A 15,498-nucleotide genomic window follows, 5' to 3' on the forward strand; every position below is an offset into this window, starting at 1 on the left:
CGCTACAAAACTCCGCACTCTTCTTCTTCGTCGTCTGTGCTTTCTCTTCTTTCTCTGGCTTCCGCTTTCTATCTCCGGGGGTGCTAAATGGCAAGCTCAAGTTGTCGTTTGTCAGTTTGGCCGCCTTCTTTGGCCTCCCAATCTCACGCTCAGCCAATTGTTGCTGCCTTAATTTATAGAAGCACAGCGAGCAACTGAAACTGGCTTAGTTCCTTCTTTGGCACGCCATTCTAAAAGTGTTTATTAATGAATAATAATTAGCACCTCGCCTTGGCTTATAAATGCGGCAGGTAGCAAGTGGCATTGAAATCAGAATTAAATTTGAATTCAAAGTAGGTTGTTTTTAATTAAAAATGTTTCAAGTGTGCTGTAGACAGATTTAAATTTGCTTCCTGTGAGATTTACTTAGCTTTAAGCGTTTCAAACGCAATAAAATAAAAGTAATTTCAACAAGTTTTCTGCTTAGGAAATTGCTATAAATGGTTTGCCCTTCAACAAATAAAACTTTGCTGATATAACATATATTTCCAATGCTTAACAGACCACTTAAAAAAGTTCCACACACATTCAAGTATTGTTCAAATGCAAAAACAATTCACATATTGTAGTAAAAAAAAGGAAAATATTTATATGTTGTACGAGTAACTGCAATAAAATTGGAAAAACTTTTAATGCGCTGCACTCGAATACCCCTGGGAAATTAACATAATTTTGCATACATCGTTTTTTTTTATCAACAATACACAAAAAATAAAAGAGAAGGGAATTGTAAAGTTTACATTTCAGTTTAGTATAGCAAAAAAAAAGGACTGGGAGCGTTAAGAAAGGCTGCGGGCAGTCAAAGAGCCTGCTAATGCTACGTAGGGTTCTCTCTTTCTATCTGGAGTGCAGATACACATCGCTTGAATATGTAACAAGTTAAAGGCAAACAGACGACACACAAACTGATATAATGTATATAGAAATGTGGCGCTCCCAGGCGATATGTTCACACAGAAGCAGCTGAAACAGGCAAAAAAAAAAATGCTGGCAAACTGCGCCATTTGCATAACAAATACAGTCAGTAACTGAATCAGCCCACACACACACACACCCACCCACGCTGTATGCGAGGCTAACGTGTCCTTGCAACCATTAAAAATGCTAACAACAGACAGCATATGTATGTCGACAGGGGTTAGGGTTCAAAAGTGCAGCCAGTTGGCTTAAAAGCTAACATCAAGCGGTGCTTCCTTTGTATTTTTAAACTTAACAACTGACTAGCTGCCTGAATGACTGACTCACTGCCTCACTGACTGACTGATTGTCTCCCTGACTGACTGACTTACTGACTGCTCTACTGACTCTTATCTGACCTTTAAACATTGGCAATCTGACCGATATACAAGAGAAATGCAAATCAAATAAAGGATTGCTTTCGTTGAGTATTTAAATAATGACAAATAAATTGTATAACAAGCAACGTCTCGGTTAAGTTTCCCATTGGGTATCAAACTACGAAATTAATATTAAATTGGGGTTTTATACCCACTATCTATTCAGTATTAAAGAAGAAGGGTAGTATAGAAGGAATTATTCTTAAAAGCTTGATTGCGGTTAGATAGTCTTAAAAACTATTCGAGAAATCTTAAACTTTGGTTGACAATCTAGTATATTTGTACTTCATAGTATATTTTTAAATGTAGTAGTATATACCAAATAAAGATTTTCTTACATTTAAGTATGTATTCGGTATATTAATTGGGTATATGTTAACGATTGCATCGCCTTCGCACTCTTTTGCTTTTGTAAACAATATGTATAGGGTATGTCTCAGTCAATCACACCCAACTGTAGCTTTCTTGATACCAAATAGCATACTGAAATATCAAATATAACTTTTGGTATATTTTAGTATTTTTCGATATATTAATTTGATGTATTTTAACGATAATATCGGCTCCGCACTGTTTTGCTTCCCTTTAGAATAAGTACCGAGTATTTCTCAGTCAAGCACACTCGACTGTAACTTTCTCGTTATCAAGCATGCATGTGCCATTAAATATTCAAAAGTGGTTGCCATTGTCCAATGAATTTGGCAAATTTCTTTGCATGTTCCTATGCAAATATTTAATGAGCTAAAACCCTATTTAAGTTTTGGCACGTGCCTCTGGATGTTGTTATTTAAATTGCAAAATAAAAATGAGTTTAAATGTCTGCAAGAATGAGATAGTGTTGAGTTTGCACCTTAGAGGCTGGGCTACATATAAATAACAATAATTTGCTAAAGGATCTGTAACTTTTCCACTTGCAATTTGTATGCAAAAACTTTGAAACTTTATGCACTAGACAGTGTCTTGAGTAAGAGATGCTTAATAGTTGCTTTTAGTTATATTTTCGAATGAATGCTTTTGTAAGTAAACATTTTAATAACCACATCTTTAATATTAAGAATTTGTTTGCATAGGTATAGAAGATTAACTTTGTACAGTAAATTATTATTTATTATTTACAAATAATTGATAATAACGTAATGAGATAAATTGGAGGAAGTTTAAATTGATTGACAAAATAGCAAGTTGATGTTAATGACGACAGAACAATTAAATAAATTTAAATTAAATAATTGAATTTTAAATCTTAAGACTAAGAAACACCTTATACTTACTCAGTTTTAAATTGTTTTTATAACGAATATACATTTTATTAACCACATATGTTAAATGTAATATTGACAATAAACATAAAAGATTAACATCGATATAAAGTTCAGGGAGTGCAGACAAAGCGATGAAATAAATATAAATGAATATATACAGAAGAAGTATACTTACTTTTCAATTAGCTCTGCATTGGTAATTTATTTTGCAATTTTCAATTTGTTAATAATTGATTGTGCAATTGTGAATAAAAACACAATGAAATTTATTGCGGCCATATGCAGTATAAGTACATAAAATCGATTATGAGCGTAATCATAAAGTGAATTATGGCCACGAGAAAGTATCTTTAGCAGCTGCAAACATAATACTTCACTCACACACGAACTTTGCACTTGAAAAGTGACACGGGTTGAAACTCAATTACAGCTAAATAATTATTTATACGTTTTCCTTTTTGCTTCTTCTCGCTTCTCTTTTGTGCAGCCAAGCGTCCGCCGGTGGAGGAGACTGCATCCTTTTTGCAAAGCTTAATCGCCTCACATGGACCCAATTATCTGGAGAAACTATTTGGCAGCAAGGCACGTGACGCCCTTGCCCCAATGGGAGGCGTTGAGCCGGTGGCCATTGCTTTGAGTGAATCACAAACGATTGAGGACTTTTGCGCCGTTTTGCATCTAATGAAGTAAGGTCAGATAACCCAAAATGCTCGAGGGTGCCGCAAACCGAGTGCCAAAAAAGAGAAATAGAGAGAGAGAGAGAGAGAAATCCTTTTGTTTTAGCATCATGTGCTGTCGTGCATGAAGCACAAAATTTTAATTTAGTGCCTCGAGTTGCATAAACCCCTCGAGCAAGTTGGTTACCAAAAATAGTATAAATAATGAAAGCTCTTAAATAACCTTTTGCATTACCCAGAGCTATTTTTACTTTGAGTCCAGCATCCTTTTCCCCTTTCTCCTCCCCCTTTGCTGTGCTGGCCTTTTGTTTTGTTTTGTGCAACATCCAGCGACGTCCTTGACGCTGCTCTTGAATTATGCGTATGTCCTTTTGCATCTCCATCTCCGTCTCCTTCTCCGTTGCTCTCTCTTTGGTCACCAGCCACAAAAATGTTATGAAATTTTAAAATATCTTATGCTGTCACCCGTTTACGTGCCTTTCACCATTTTCCTTTTCCCTTTTAGTCTGGCTTCTGTTTTGCTTGTTGTTTATTTGCTTATTTCGGCTGTACGCTTGACATTTTACACACTGAGTTTTGTTCCCTTGGCTTATTATACCCTGTACAACGTTGGCAAAGTTGTGTCACAATTTATGCATGTTCAAGTAGAACTGAGGGTACTTGCCAACCTATAAACTTTTTATATGGTTATGCAGCGAACTACAGCAGCAGCATCGATCTCTGCAAGTTTGTCCTTGAAAAGGTCCTTTTTCACAAAAGAGCGAAATTGTTATTAAAGACGTTTTAAAGATTGTAGTAAATTTAATTACTCGCTCTCTTATCGGGCATGCGGCGAAAATACTTTGTAGTACTCATAATTAGGCACATTTTTTTGTTCTTTGGGTAACCAATTTTGACTACGGAGAAAAAAGTTTATGTATAGGTAAATAATTAAGATGAATAAATCAATTTGTTAGCTGTCTTACATAATATCATCTAGTTTTGAATTTGAACTCTACTTTGTAATACACTTCTTAAACATTCTGCATATCTTTGAACTATCTCTCAATTTCATTCACACTAAAAATATCAAGTAATAAATCTGTTACTTGGAAACCAAACAGTAACTGTATTATAATTAATTATAAAGATAACAGCATTTGTTGTGGTTTACTTAGTCGCACTCATTAAAATGTTTCAATGACATTAATTCAAAACACGCAGCTCATTTTTGTCTCTTGTCGAATATTAAATAACGAGGATTTCCAGATAATACATTTCCGTATAATTTAGTGTTGTTATTTAATTAAAAAATGAAAATATGAGCAGGCAGTTTGTGTGACCTTATTTTCTCAGAATAATTCTTACTTAAAAAATTGTCTTCAGTCAGCTTTAAAGCTTCAACTAGTCCACTCACATCTGCTATTTCTCATCCCACTAAATTTACAGGGTATAATAAGACGAACTGTAAATGTGATAAATGGCGAAAACGCACTCATAAAGCACAAGCTAACGACAAGCAAAGGCCCAACAGGCTTACCTCTCATATAAAGGTGAAATTTCATTAAATTAGCACAACAAAAACTAACCACAAAATGGAGGGCAATAACAATGAACCAACAACAACCACAACAGAGTGCAGAGAGTGTGGGTAATTGTGAGGCAGACTAGACACGTAAAGTCCCCACGCACAGCTTGATAAATTAACAAAAAAAGAAACGAAAATTCATGAATGAGATGGAGAGAGACTCTTATGCCTGTGTCTGGCCGGCGACTGGAACTTCCCTCTTGGCATTTAGAAAATTTCATCAACGCAAATTATCGCACAAACGCCCGAATGTGACATGGCCCAGAAAGTTTGGCAATGGCCTGCGAGAGCACTTTTGTGGCAGGCAATACTGGCAACAAGTGCGAGTATGAGGCTGAAGGGTTCAACATCAACATCTCGAGCGGAGAACACGCAAATGATAATGATATTAATGTATATTTTGCAATGTTGCCTTTGTCGCGCTTGTTTTTGTTGTTCTGTTTACTTTTACTCGTGACTGTCGTTTCGAGATGATGCTCATCATGAAGTTTCGGACCACAAACAAACATTAACAAGAACGACAACGAGAATGAGAATGGGTACAAAAGGCACCTGCAGGGATTAATTAACTAAAGCGTATAATTTTAAGCAAACCGCCACACAAAACTCATGTGTACTTGTCGCTCTCTCTCTTGGCGCGTATGTTTTTCTTCAAAATTACACAGTGGCTAAAAGCTGTGGTTAAATTGTTTAAAGCAAAGAGAGTTTCAATTTGAAACATCAAATTTTTCTATAACATTTTCAAATGAGAACAGACTTTGTCGAGGAAATATTTAACTTTTATTTGTTAATTAAAATAGTTGGAAATTAATTTTAAACCCATTCATATTAAGTAAAGATTCATATAAATATTGCATAGACTATTGAAATTCAATCCAAATTTTCCATTTAACATGTCGCCAAAACTCAAGAGCGAAGGAAATTTCGATTAAAGTGTTTAAACCAACGAGAATTTAAATACATCCAATATTTTCAGTTTAGAATCCAGTCTTAATTATTAAAACCTAATAATTTCAGTGAAGTTTTAAATAAACATTTCCTTTTTTAAATGTTATAAAAAAATAATTTAATTTCCCCAAATTGGCATTAAATTTCCCTATATCATTTTTAATTGAAAACTTACTTCTTCGACCAAATATTTAAACATCATTTGTTAATAGTTGAAGTGTTAATAGTTGGATTTGATTATTAAACGAATTCATATGAAGTGAAGATTCAAATAAACATAAACTTCATGAAATTCAATCCAAAATTTTCTTTAAACATGTCACCAAAACTCAAGAGCAAAAGAAATTTTCATTAAAAAATAAATAAAATTTTCAGTTTAGAATTCAGTCTTAATTATCAAAACCTATTAATTTCAGCGAATTTTTAAATAACATGTTATAGAAAAATAATTTCATTATTTAACATATACTTAGATATATTTCTGTTAAGATAATTTCGTCGAAGGTTGTGAAAAATAATTCAATATTGAACTTATCCTACTTTTTGTGTACAGTTTTGATAAAATATATTTCACTTTTTTATGGCATTCCCAGATAATAGATAGTGTCAATGTGTTGCTAGTTTCTGAAATATATCGTATTCCAAAATTTGCTTTATCATCCAAAAAGTTTTACAAGCATTTTAGTTGGGCAACTTAAATTTAAAACATGTTTATTACTTTCACATTTTGAGAATAGAGTTTTTTAAGTAAACAACTTGTTGCAATAAAATATATTCGTTGAAGATTTTGTGAATTATTTCAATGATTATTTATGGTCCTGTTATTCTTTCCAAATTTACTTACAAGAAAATAAAATTTGACCATAATAAATGTACTATTTTCCTTAACTTAATCTCAATCCAACTTTCCCTAACAATGATTTCTACTTGTTGATTTTTACCAAAGCAAAATGGACTTTTTACCACAGTTTACTTTTCTTTCAACAATAGTTTGTTATAAGTACATGGCTCTGCTTTGTGTCCAAATAAAGTTTACAGTTTCCGAGAAGCAAAAAAGTTTCGTTTTGAAATGAAGAGTAATAAACAATTTGAAACTTTATTACATTTTCTTTTGCAGATCCGACTTGGAGCACTTGCGTTCTGTTTTTATGGCTGTGGAAAATGGAGACTTGGGCATGTTGAAATCGCTGGGCATCAAGGATTCCGAATTGGGTGATGTCAAGTTCTTTTTGGAGAAATTGGTCAACACTGGTTTCCTTGACTGAGTAGCGCCTGATCCGGCTTCTGGATTTTACTATTCACATGCACAGCCCATTAATCCTAGTTTTTACTCATACTTCGGTACTCCATACGACAATTACAACAATTAAAAATGTATTTTTTGTTTACACACAGTCATATACACACACATCTACAGTCATAAATGAAATATTTTCTCAAAACGCTCGTAATTTTATTGATTTCAACAACAAATCTTTTTAGTTTTATGCTAATTATTTCAAAATTATGCTTTTATTATTTTGATTCAAATGAAACTTTTTATAGAAAATACACCGAAAAAACGCAACAAAAATATGAAAAAAAAATGCAAAATCATAGAAAAAAAAAACCGAGAAAAAAAATCATAGTACTAATATAGGAACTATTTTGGTTAACGACAAAAGCTACAAAATACGAAATGCAAAAAAAAACCAATGCGAAAAATCGTCTAAACTATTCTACAAATGCTTTCTCCCAAATTTCTTCTGCGCTCTTTCAATCGATCTCTCAGTTCATTTTGTGTTGAAAACTTCGTCAAATTTTGAGAAAATTAACGCGCATCCCTTCAGTGACTAACCCAAAAAAAATTTCGAAAACGAAAACCAACATTACAATGAAAAATTCATGAAATGATTAACTAAAATGCAAACAAAAATTTAGGAAGCAGGATCGTTGGGCAAAAGAAAAAAAATCAAGTAATACAAAAGAAAAATATTATAATAACTAAATACAAAACGAAAAATCGATATTAATGATTATGATACGAAATCTCTTTCTTAAATGTATATGTATGTGTTAACAGACTTTAATCGATCTATTTAAGTACGTGTTTCAAGATGCCTCACAAAAACTTTCTAGTTTCAATAATCCCCTAAAACACACACAAAAGGTATTCACTTAATCCTGAAATCCTAAGTGTTTCAACTATTCGCTATAAATGGAAACCAAATGCTATCAGTAAAGAACCTTCCAATAAACCAATATCTAGTCAATTTTTGAGAACACTTCTTTTCTATATCAACTTATTATATACTCGTATAAACGCAACTATATATATTTACCTAGATGTAGAAAATATCGTCTAGAACTTAGTGTAATTGTATATCCTACTAGCAAAGCCCCTGCAGCTATTGTTGTTGTAATGATATAGAAATGATAGAACACTTAATCGCATATATATATATATATATATATCAGGTGGCAAATGTCGGGCTACTGAACACGAAAACACAACCAAACACACAAAATTGTCGAGTTGCATAATTAACGAATTCAAAATGCGAACAAAACGGAACAAAATACATATATATATATATGAAAACATATCAATGTTATTATTATTATTATTACTAATATATAAGATGTTACTCAACACTTTTTTCGAATCTCTAACCAATAACAAGAAAAAAACGATAAAAAAAAAAAATAGTAACCAAAATGAAACTCATGAGATTATGATGGATTATTTTAGTGGCCAATTTTGAAACTACCTCGAAGCTGACCCCTTTGGAAAACGATCTATAACAAATGGTATAAGAAACTCAACCACAAAATTGGCTACTAAAACAAATGATTTTAGTTTGCACTTGACTAACTTTTGCTTACCTATTCAACTAGATTATTTAATTCGAAAATATTATGTGAAATGAAAGAGCACGGAATTGTTAATACGAAATGGGAAATATCTTTGCGCATACCCGGAAAAAGGGGCGTGTGCAAGGTAGTTCAGTTCGATGCAAAGCAAGTAAACGAACCCAACGTTCTACGAAACGCAGATGAAAAACGAAAACACATCAAAAATTATCAACAAATTACAAACTAAATAATGGAGTTATAAGTACCTTGAATTAGCTGGTAGAAAACAAAGTATTGATAGAAAAGTAAAAAAGAAATGCAAAAAATACAATTCATATGATTTAATAATTTGAAAATTCGGTAACTACTAGTTGTCTATTAAAATTTAAATGTTTATAATTAAATAATTAATATATACCAAAAACAAAGAAAATATTCAAAATGATAATAAATTAAGAGTGGTTTTGAATGAAGCATGAAAGAAAAAGATCCATTGAACTATATATATATATATATATGAAATATATATACAGATATATATAATATACAAGAATATTTATAACTTAATATATAATACACTTATATACCTACATATATACATATGTATGTGTATATGCTCCCCCAAAATTGTAAATAAAGAGACAAACTACAAATTTCATAACGATGCAAATGAAATTCGAACGCAACAAAAAATGAAGTAAGCAACACAAAAAAATATATAAAAAGTGATAATTTATTTTGTTTATTTTATAAATTATTATATATTTGCATATTTGTTAACTAAATGTAATACAACACTTTTATATCGTTTACTCGAAATCCTATCGTAACTCTCAACATATCTACAAAAGCAAAACCCAAAAAAAAAAACAAAAAATAATTGTGCGTTTCTTTATGCATATTTTTGAAAATTTTAAAATTTATTATACACAATCTAAGGAATATAATGATATACATACAATTTATGAGAAACTATAAGATAAGCCACAGAACTATATCGCATACATATCAGCGGATTTGCTATAGATGTTACCCAACGCTATGAGAGACCGCAAGAACGGTACAACAATTGAAAAATCTATTATTAAATATAATATGCAACATATCAATTAACGAAAACATATCAAATATGAGAACAAAACAAGCAAATGAATTAGCTGAAAATCTACAAACAATATGAAAATAAGTAAAACGAGAAATACAATTTAAAAATAAATAAATTTACCATTATCATTTACTTTATTTTAAATATAATTTCGTTAATTGCCTTTGTAACTTGTTTCAGCATTTTAAGCCCTAAAACTGACCCAAACCATTAAAATGCTGAAACAATTCTGCAAAACTATATTTCACTTGAGAGCCAACTTAACTTATTCTATTTAATTATTCTATCCAAGGGATGTTCCAAATTTCAGACTCACCAAAATTTCGCAGCCAATCTCATTTGACTGTAAAACAGTGAGAAAAAAATGGTATTTGGAATATATTTATTCATTTTATTTTCATTATGATATTCCTTTACGTTTCAAATTTAGAAATAATGAGTATTTCTTATAGCATATATCAATAAACATATCCGATGAAATGTAGCAAAAATAATTGAAGCAGACAAGAGCGAATGACTCTTCAAAAATCACACAAAAAAAAACAACTAAGAAAATGTTGAAATGAAATTAAGCAAAACTTGAATTCAATTACAATGCAAGAAAAGAATACATATATATATTACTATATACTATATATAAACAATTCTATGTGTATAGATTAAAAAATACAGACACTTAAATACAATTTTTAACATTCCAATGAAGCTATTTCTTTGGTGTGCTGTTTTAAAAAACAAACGAATCTTTTCATTTGAGGGTGGGAAAACGTGGATATACCATATAAGATTATTCAATATAATATTTCAGAAATTCATCGCTGTATTTTACATAATAATAAGGAAAAATGGAACTGGTATTCCCTCAAAGATAAAGTGTAGATATCATCTCTACACTCTCTGGAAAAACGTGGATATACCATATAAGATTATTCAATTTGATATTTCAAAAATTCATCGCTGTATTTTACATAATAATAAGGAAAACTGAAACTGGTATTCCCTCAAAGATTAAGAGTAGATATCATCTCTAAGTCGTAAAGATAATAATTCGCGCATTCCCATCATATTCTTAAGCAACTCGTCAGATCTTATCTGTGTAGCACATTTGGAAATGTTAAGAATCAACATATTGCCGTGTGACTAGAGTAGTATTAATTAATAAACAACAACAAAAATTGAGCTATCAGTTAACAGTTTCAGGTATTTGCTTGTTTCAATATCATGCCAGTTTATAGCGATAAGATATGGGAGTTATTAGGACTGACAGTTCTCTCGGAATTACTTTCGCCCAAATAGAGAATGAATGTTATGATAGGCAATGTTAACTGAGAGAATTTGCTGAGCAAATTCCACAATTAGTCTCTGTTTTCAGTTCTTAAGTATTCTAATCAGTCGAGAGTCGTTTTATTTGTTTTACTCGAAGGTTGATTAGACTTCTGTCTCAGCACTTCTCGCATTTAGTCGCACTTTAAATTCTCGTCTATACGGTAGTCAGCTTTCGTGTCATTTCGTTTCGTTTCGTTTGTGTTATCAATAAAATGCAATACAATTACAGATCATAACAAAAATTCAGTTGTAACTGCAGTAAATATTTGTTTCGTGTGTTCCCCTGAAGAAGTGAAAGTATTTTGCTATCTTTATACAATTTAAGTGCAGCCTAAAAGTATGCGACAGTGTTTTTGGCAATTTGTTTAATTATTTGATAAGTTGTTCAATAAAATGTTGTGAGGTGCAGTTGTTTTTACATAGAAATTGTTATCACCAACTATCATCATGCACGATCCCAGCGATTATGATTCCGTTCGCAGTGACGAGGATTTTCTATATGTTGTTCAGGGCGCTTCAACTCCGCCTTTAATGAACTATGACGAGTTTATGGTTAAAACTATGGGTAAGTTTCGAATTGCTGCAATTTCTTTATAAAAGATATGGGTTTGTGTGCATAATAAATACATAAGGTGCTTTCATAGTATATACGATATAGGTAGCAACACACCTAATAGAAGTGTCTACATTTCCTGCGCTTATCTTCTGTTTGCCATAGCTTTAAACTTTGATAAAAATGCCGCTGGGCTGAAACTTTTGCATACATAAAGAATGATGTGAAAAGTCCGGTGCAGATACGTGATTATATATGTACACATGTATAAGATAATATACATATGTATAGCTTAAAGTTTGCCTTTAAATTTAATACTTTATGTAACTTTAAATTTGTTTTAAAACGTATGAAAAGATATACTGTATTTTTGTTGATTTTATCTATATTTTCACCCCATACCAATTGAAGTTGACGTTCTACGATAATATAACATGATGAAAGAAAATGAATCATTTTGTATACATACATTATTATTTACAAATATTTTTAAGTAGTAATATTATTTTATTCTATACACAATATACATCCAAGTGAAATATTCACTTAACTATGTAGATATAGACAAAAAAGGATAAATACAAATTTATAGAATCATCAATCATTCAATCTTACCTTAATTGAGCCCAATTACAATATAAAAATTTATCATACTTCCAATATCACCTAAACGTGTCTTCTATTAAGTAGTCTCGCCCATAGAGCATCCCTAGGTCGATTGCACCCATTTGATGTAATATTGATTATTGCTTATTATTATTATTTACAAAGTATTCTTAATATTTGTCACAGAGGTTCTATCAAATACATTCAACAAAATCAAAACAGCATTGCAAATAAACAAAAAGGGAGAACTGAATGTCGTTTGATAAGAGACGTGATCAATCATACTGTTCCTTTCTTCCTCTATCGATGTTCATCAATTAATTCCAATTCGTTTTCAATTATGATTTTCCACTTCAAGAGCAAATTCCAATGCTCAGCGCAACAGGATGGAAATGAAACATTTGAGCCATTGTGCTCAGCTGCTGTTAACCTAGTAGCGAGCACTGAGCACATCATGTTGTTTAACATAGAAGCATAGGCCGAAATTCGAATACTCTTAAAATTTAAATATTATTATTACTAATCTCATTATTAGTACGACAATATTTAAATAAATGCAATTAAATTGAGTACCATTTATCAATAACTGTTGGTATATCTAAGCGGTTAATGTTAACCATGACTGTAAACTAACATAACTTTGCGCTCTCACCGCTCTCACTCTGCACTTTAACAGGGCAGAACTGCCGCTTACAGTAAAGATCGGTTTGTTCCAATCAGACAGTCACTAGAGCGCAGTCGCGCGAGAAACATCGCAATAGGTGCGCGGAAGGTTTTTGCGTCTTACGGTTGTGGTAAAGAAAAAAACAACGAAAAAAGTGTGAGGAAGAAGCAGCAACAGTGCAAGGGGTAGCAATAAAAAGCGTTTAAAAAGCAACGCTTTGTTGTATGCGAGTGTTCGTCATAAAAGTGGCTCAAAAAAGTTTCATTAAAAATGTGTAATCAAAAATTGTGCACACACCACTATGTGAATATTTGGCCAAAAAAGCCAGTGCAAAAAATTTCAATTAAAAGTGGACGCCGACGTTGACGCCATCGTTGGCAGCGAGGCAACAAGTTCAAGTGTATAGTGTGCAAAAACAACTCGTTTCTATCAGAAATTAATACTATAAAGTGCTAAAATAAAGTTTGGAAAAATATTTTCCAATTGCTTTACCCAGTTTGTGTTCTTCTTCCTTTTGTTTGTCGGGCAGCGAAAAAGAAATACATTTTTCTATGGCATTGTCTTTAACTCTTTTTTCTCACTTACACACATGCACGCAAAACTGAAGGCGCATACACACACACAAGCAGAACAAATGTAGTTGTTGTTGCTTGCTGCTGCTGGCTGATTCTTTGACTCACAAATTACCCGCGACAGCAACAGCAACGGCGACGTCAGCAGAGTTAGCGGCAGCGAAACTGTTGTCTGTTCCATCGTGTTTCCAGTGTTTCATATCTGGTTTTCGCTTTCCATGCGCGTGCTTATTGGAATGTATGAGCGTGCTTCTTACCGTGTTCCAATTGCCAACCATGCCGTCTGCTTGGTTTCATCAACCGGTGTTTGTTTTCGGATCACCTTAGAGAGAGAGAGAGAGAGACACCTGTGTTGCTCTCTTGTTTGCTCTCTGGAGCTCTTTGCGATAAGGAATACACTGATGCACTCGTATTGTGATAATGTGAATAACGGACTGCACTATCAAAATAAGCAAACAACAAACTAAAAGACGTGTTAAATTAACCAGCGTGCAAGCAAACAACTAAATAAATAAACAAAACCAAAAAAAAAAGAACTCATTAAAGTAGTTTGTTGTTCTTTTTCGCGCGTTTCGCTCTGCCCGCTTCGTTTTCGCTGTTTTGTTTGTTTTTGTGTTTGTTTCGGTGTGTTTGCTTTTCATATTCCTTCTTTGTTTATTTTGCTTTTGCAAACAATTCAAAGCGGGAACGTTACAGGTGTCACTTTTCATTTCTTGTTTCCCATCAAATTTGGCACCTTTTTTAGATGTTTTTTTTATGTTTTGTGGTATAGCAACAATTCACGACGCGCCTTTATTTACATTAATTACCGCGAAATAATACGAAAGAGTTAAAAAAAAACATCGAATAAATACAAGTGCGAAAGTGAAAAAATGGCCATAAAATAGCCAAAAATATTTGCATTTTAAAATCAATTACCAAGAAAAAAAGTGAATGTTGTGTATGTGATTCAACGATTTTATTTTTTACAACCTGGAAATAAAAATCAACGTACATTGAAACGAAACGAAATTTGGGATTTAAGGCAGATTTCGCATTAAAGCGATTAGGGAATATGGAACCGGCGATTTTAATTGGTAAGCTGATGAATTTTAATAGAATGTGTCTTTTGAATTGTAGTTATATGCAATTAAATACCAAATTAAATAATTAAAGAATATAATTTATATTCTTTAAACTATATTTTATAATTTTTTGTCAATGATGATGTTCAAATTAAAAAAAAAAATAAATAAAATAAAAAACATTTTCTTATTCCTAGGAATTTGTTGATGTTTGTAAATCTGTATTTCAAATTTATTTCATAGTTTCAAAATTGTTTTTAATATAGAGAGAGACTTTTTCAGTATCAAATATAGTTTTTCAATTTTTTTTAATAAAAATATAGTAGAATTCTCCGAAAACAAATTAGAATTTAAGTTTCGCTTATTATGTTTTAGTTTCACTTATTTATATTAAATCAAAATAAATCTTTTTTTTAATTTCCCAAATTGTTGTATTAGAAATTTGTTTTAGCTTAGTGTTTTTAATTAGCGATTGTCTATTGTAATTAAAGAATGTTGCTTTAAGTTATCAGAAAAACTAAAATCTAAAATCTTGTAAGAAGTATTCTCAATTCACACACTTGGCACCAATTTTGCACTTTTCTGATTAATTTGCCCATTAATGCGCTCATTAATTTTGAGAAAACAGAACGCCCAAGTTAGAGGAATTTATTCAATAGGTGAGCATAGATTAGATGTCATCAACAAATTGATGAGATCACATGGCAAATTTATGATCTGGTAGCTACCAGAAATGCAATCATTCAGCGACAGAGGCCCAAAAGCAAAGCAAAGCAAATGGAAAGCCATTAAAGTAACAAATTGCGAGTTGTAATCTTGAGTAATTTTGTTGTTTTTTTTTTATGGGCGTGACTATTTTTCACTCGCTTGTGGCGGCTGCTCCACATTCAAGGCAGCATACTGCGGAACAGAGAGTCAGACAGTCAGACAGACAGACTTGGCT

At 32.0% G+C, this 15,498-nt stretch overlaps 2 protein-coding genes across 16 annotated transcripts in view; both read left to right on the forward strand.

Annotated features, from left to right (window-relative positions):
- Positions 1 to 8,956, forward strand: part of LOC132786005 (IDLSRF-like peptide) — a 74,928-nt gene extending 65,972 nt beyond the window's left edge. The window contains exons 4-5 of the mRNA XM_060792364.1: positions 3,126 to 3,324; positions 6,948 to 8,956. Of these exons, the coding sequence (XP_060648347.1) occupies positions 3,126 to 3,324; positions 6,948 to 7,095 (347 nt within the window). The 3' untranslated portion in view covers positions 7,096 to 8,956. The remainder of the gene's footprint in view (positions 1 to 3,125; positions 3,325 to 6,947) is intronic.
- A 2,510-nt stretch (positions 8,957 to 11,466) lies between these two features.
- The window catches only part of LOC132785741 (dystrophin), a 172,224-nt gene continuing 168,192 nt past the window's right edge, over positions 11,467 to 15,498 (forward strand). For 12 of the 15 annotated variants that reach the window (XM_060791985.1, XM_060792001.1, XM_060791986.1 and 9 more), the window contains exon 1: positions 11,529 to 11,661. In XM_060791985.1, coding sequence (XP_060647968.1) covers positions 11,544 to 11,661 — 118 coding nt within the window. In that variant the 5' untranslated portion in view covers positions 11,529 to 11,543. Of the gene's footprint in view, positions 11,662 to 14,263; positions 14,568 to 15,498 lie in introns of those variants that run through there. The other 3 variants (XM_060791993.1, XM_060791996.1, XM_060791984.1) reach the window with 2 other exon arrangements.

The sequence above is a fragment of the Drosophila nasuta genome, chromosome 2R (assembly GCF_023558535.2).
Source record: "Drosophila nasuta strain 15112-1781.00 chromosome 2R, ASM2355853v1, whole genome shotgun sequence".
Taxonomy (NCBI): domain Eukaryota; kingdom Metazoa; phylum Arthropoda; class Insecta; order Diptera; family Drosophilidae; genus Drosophila; species Drosophila nasuta.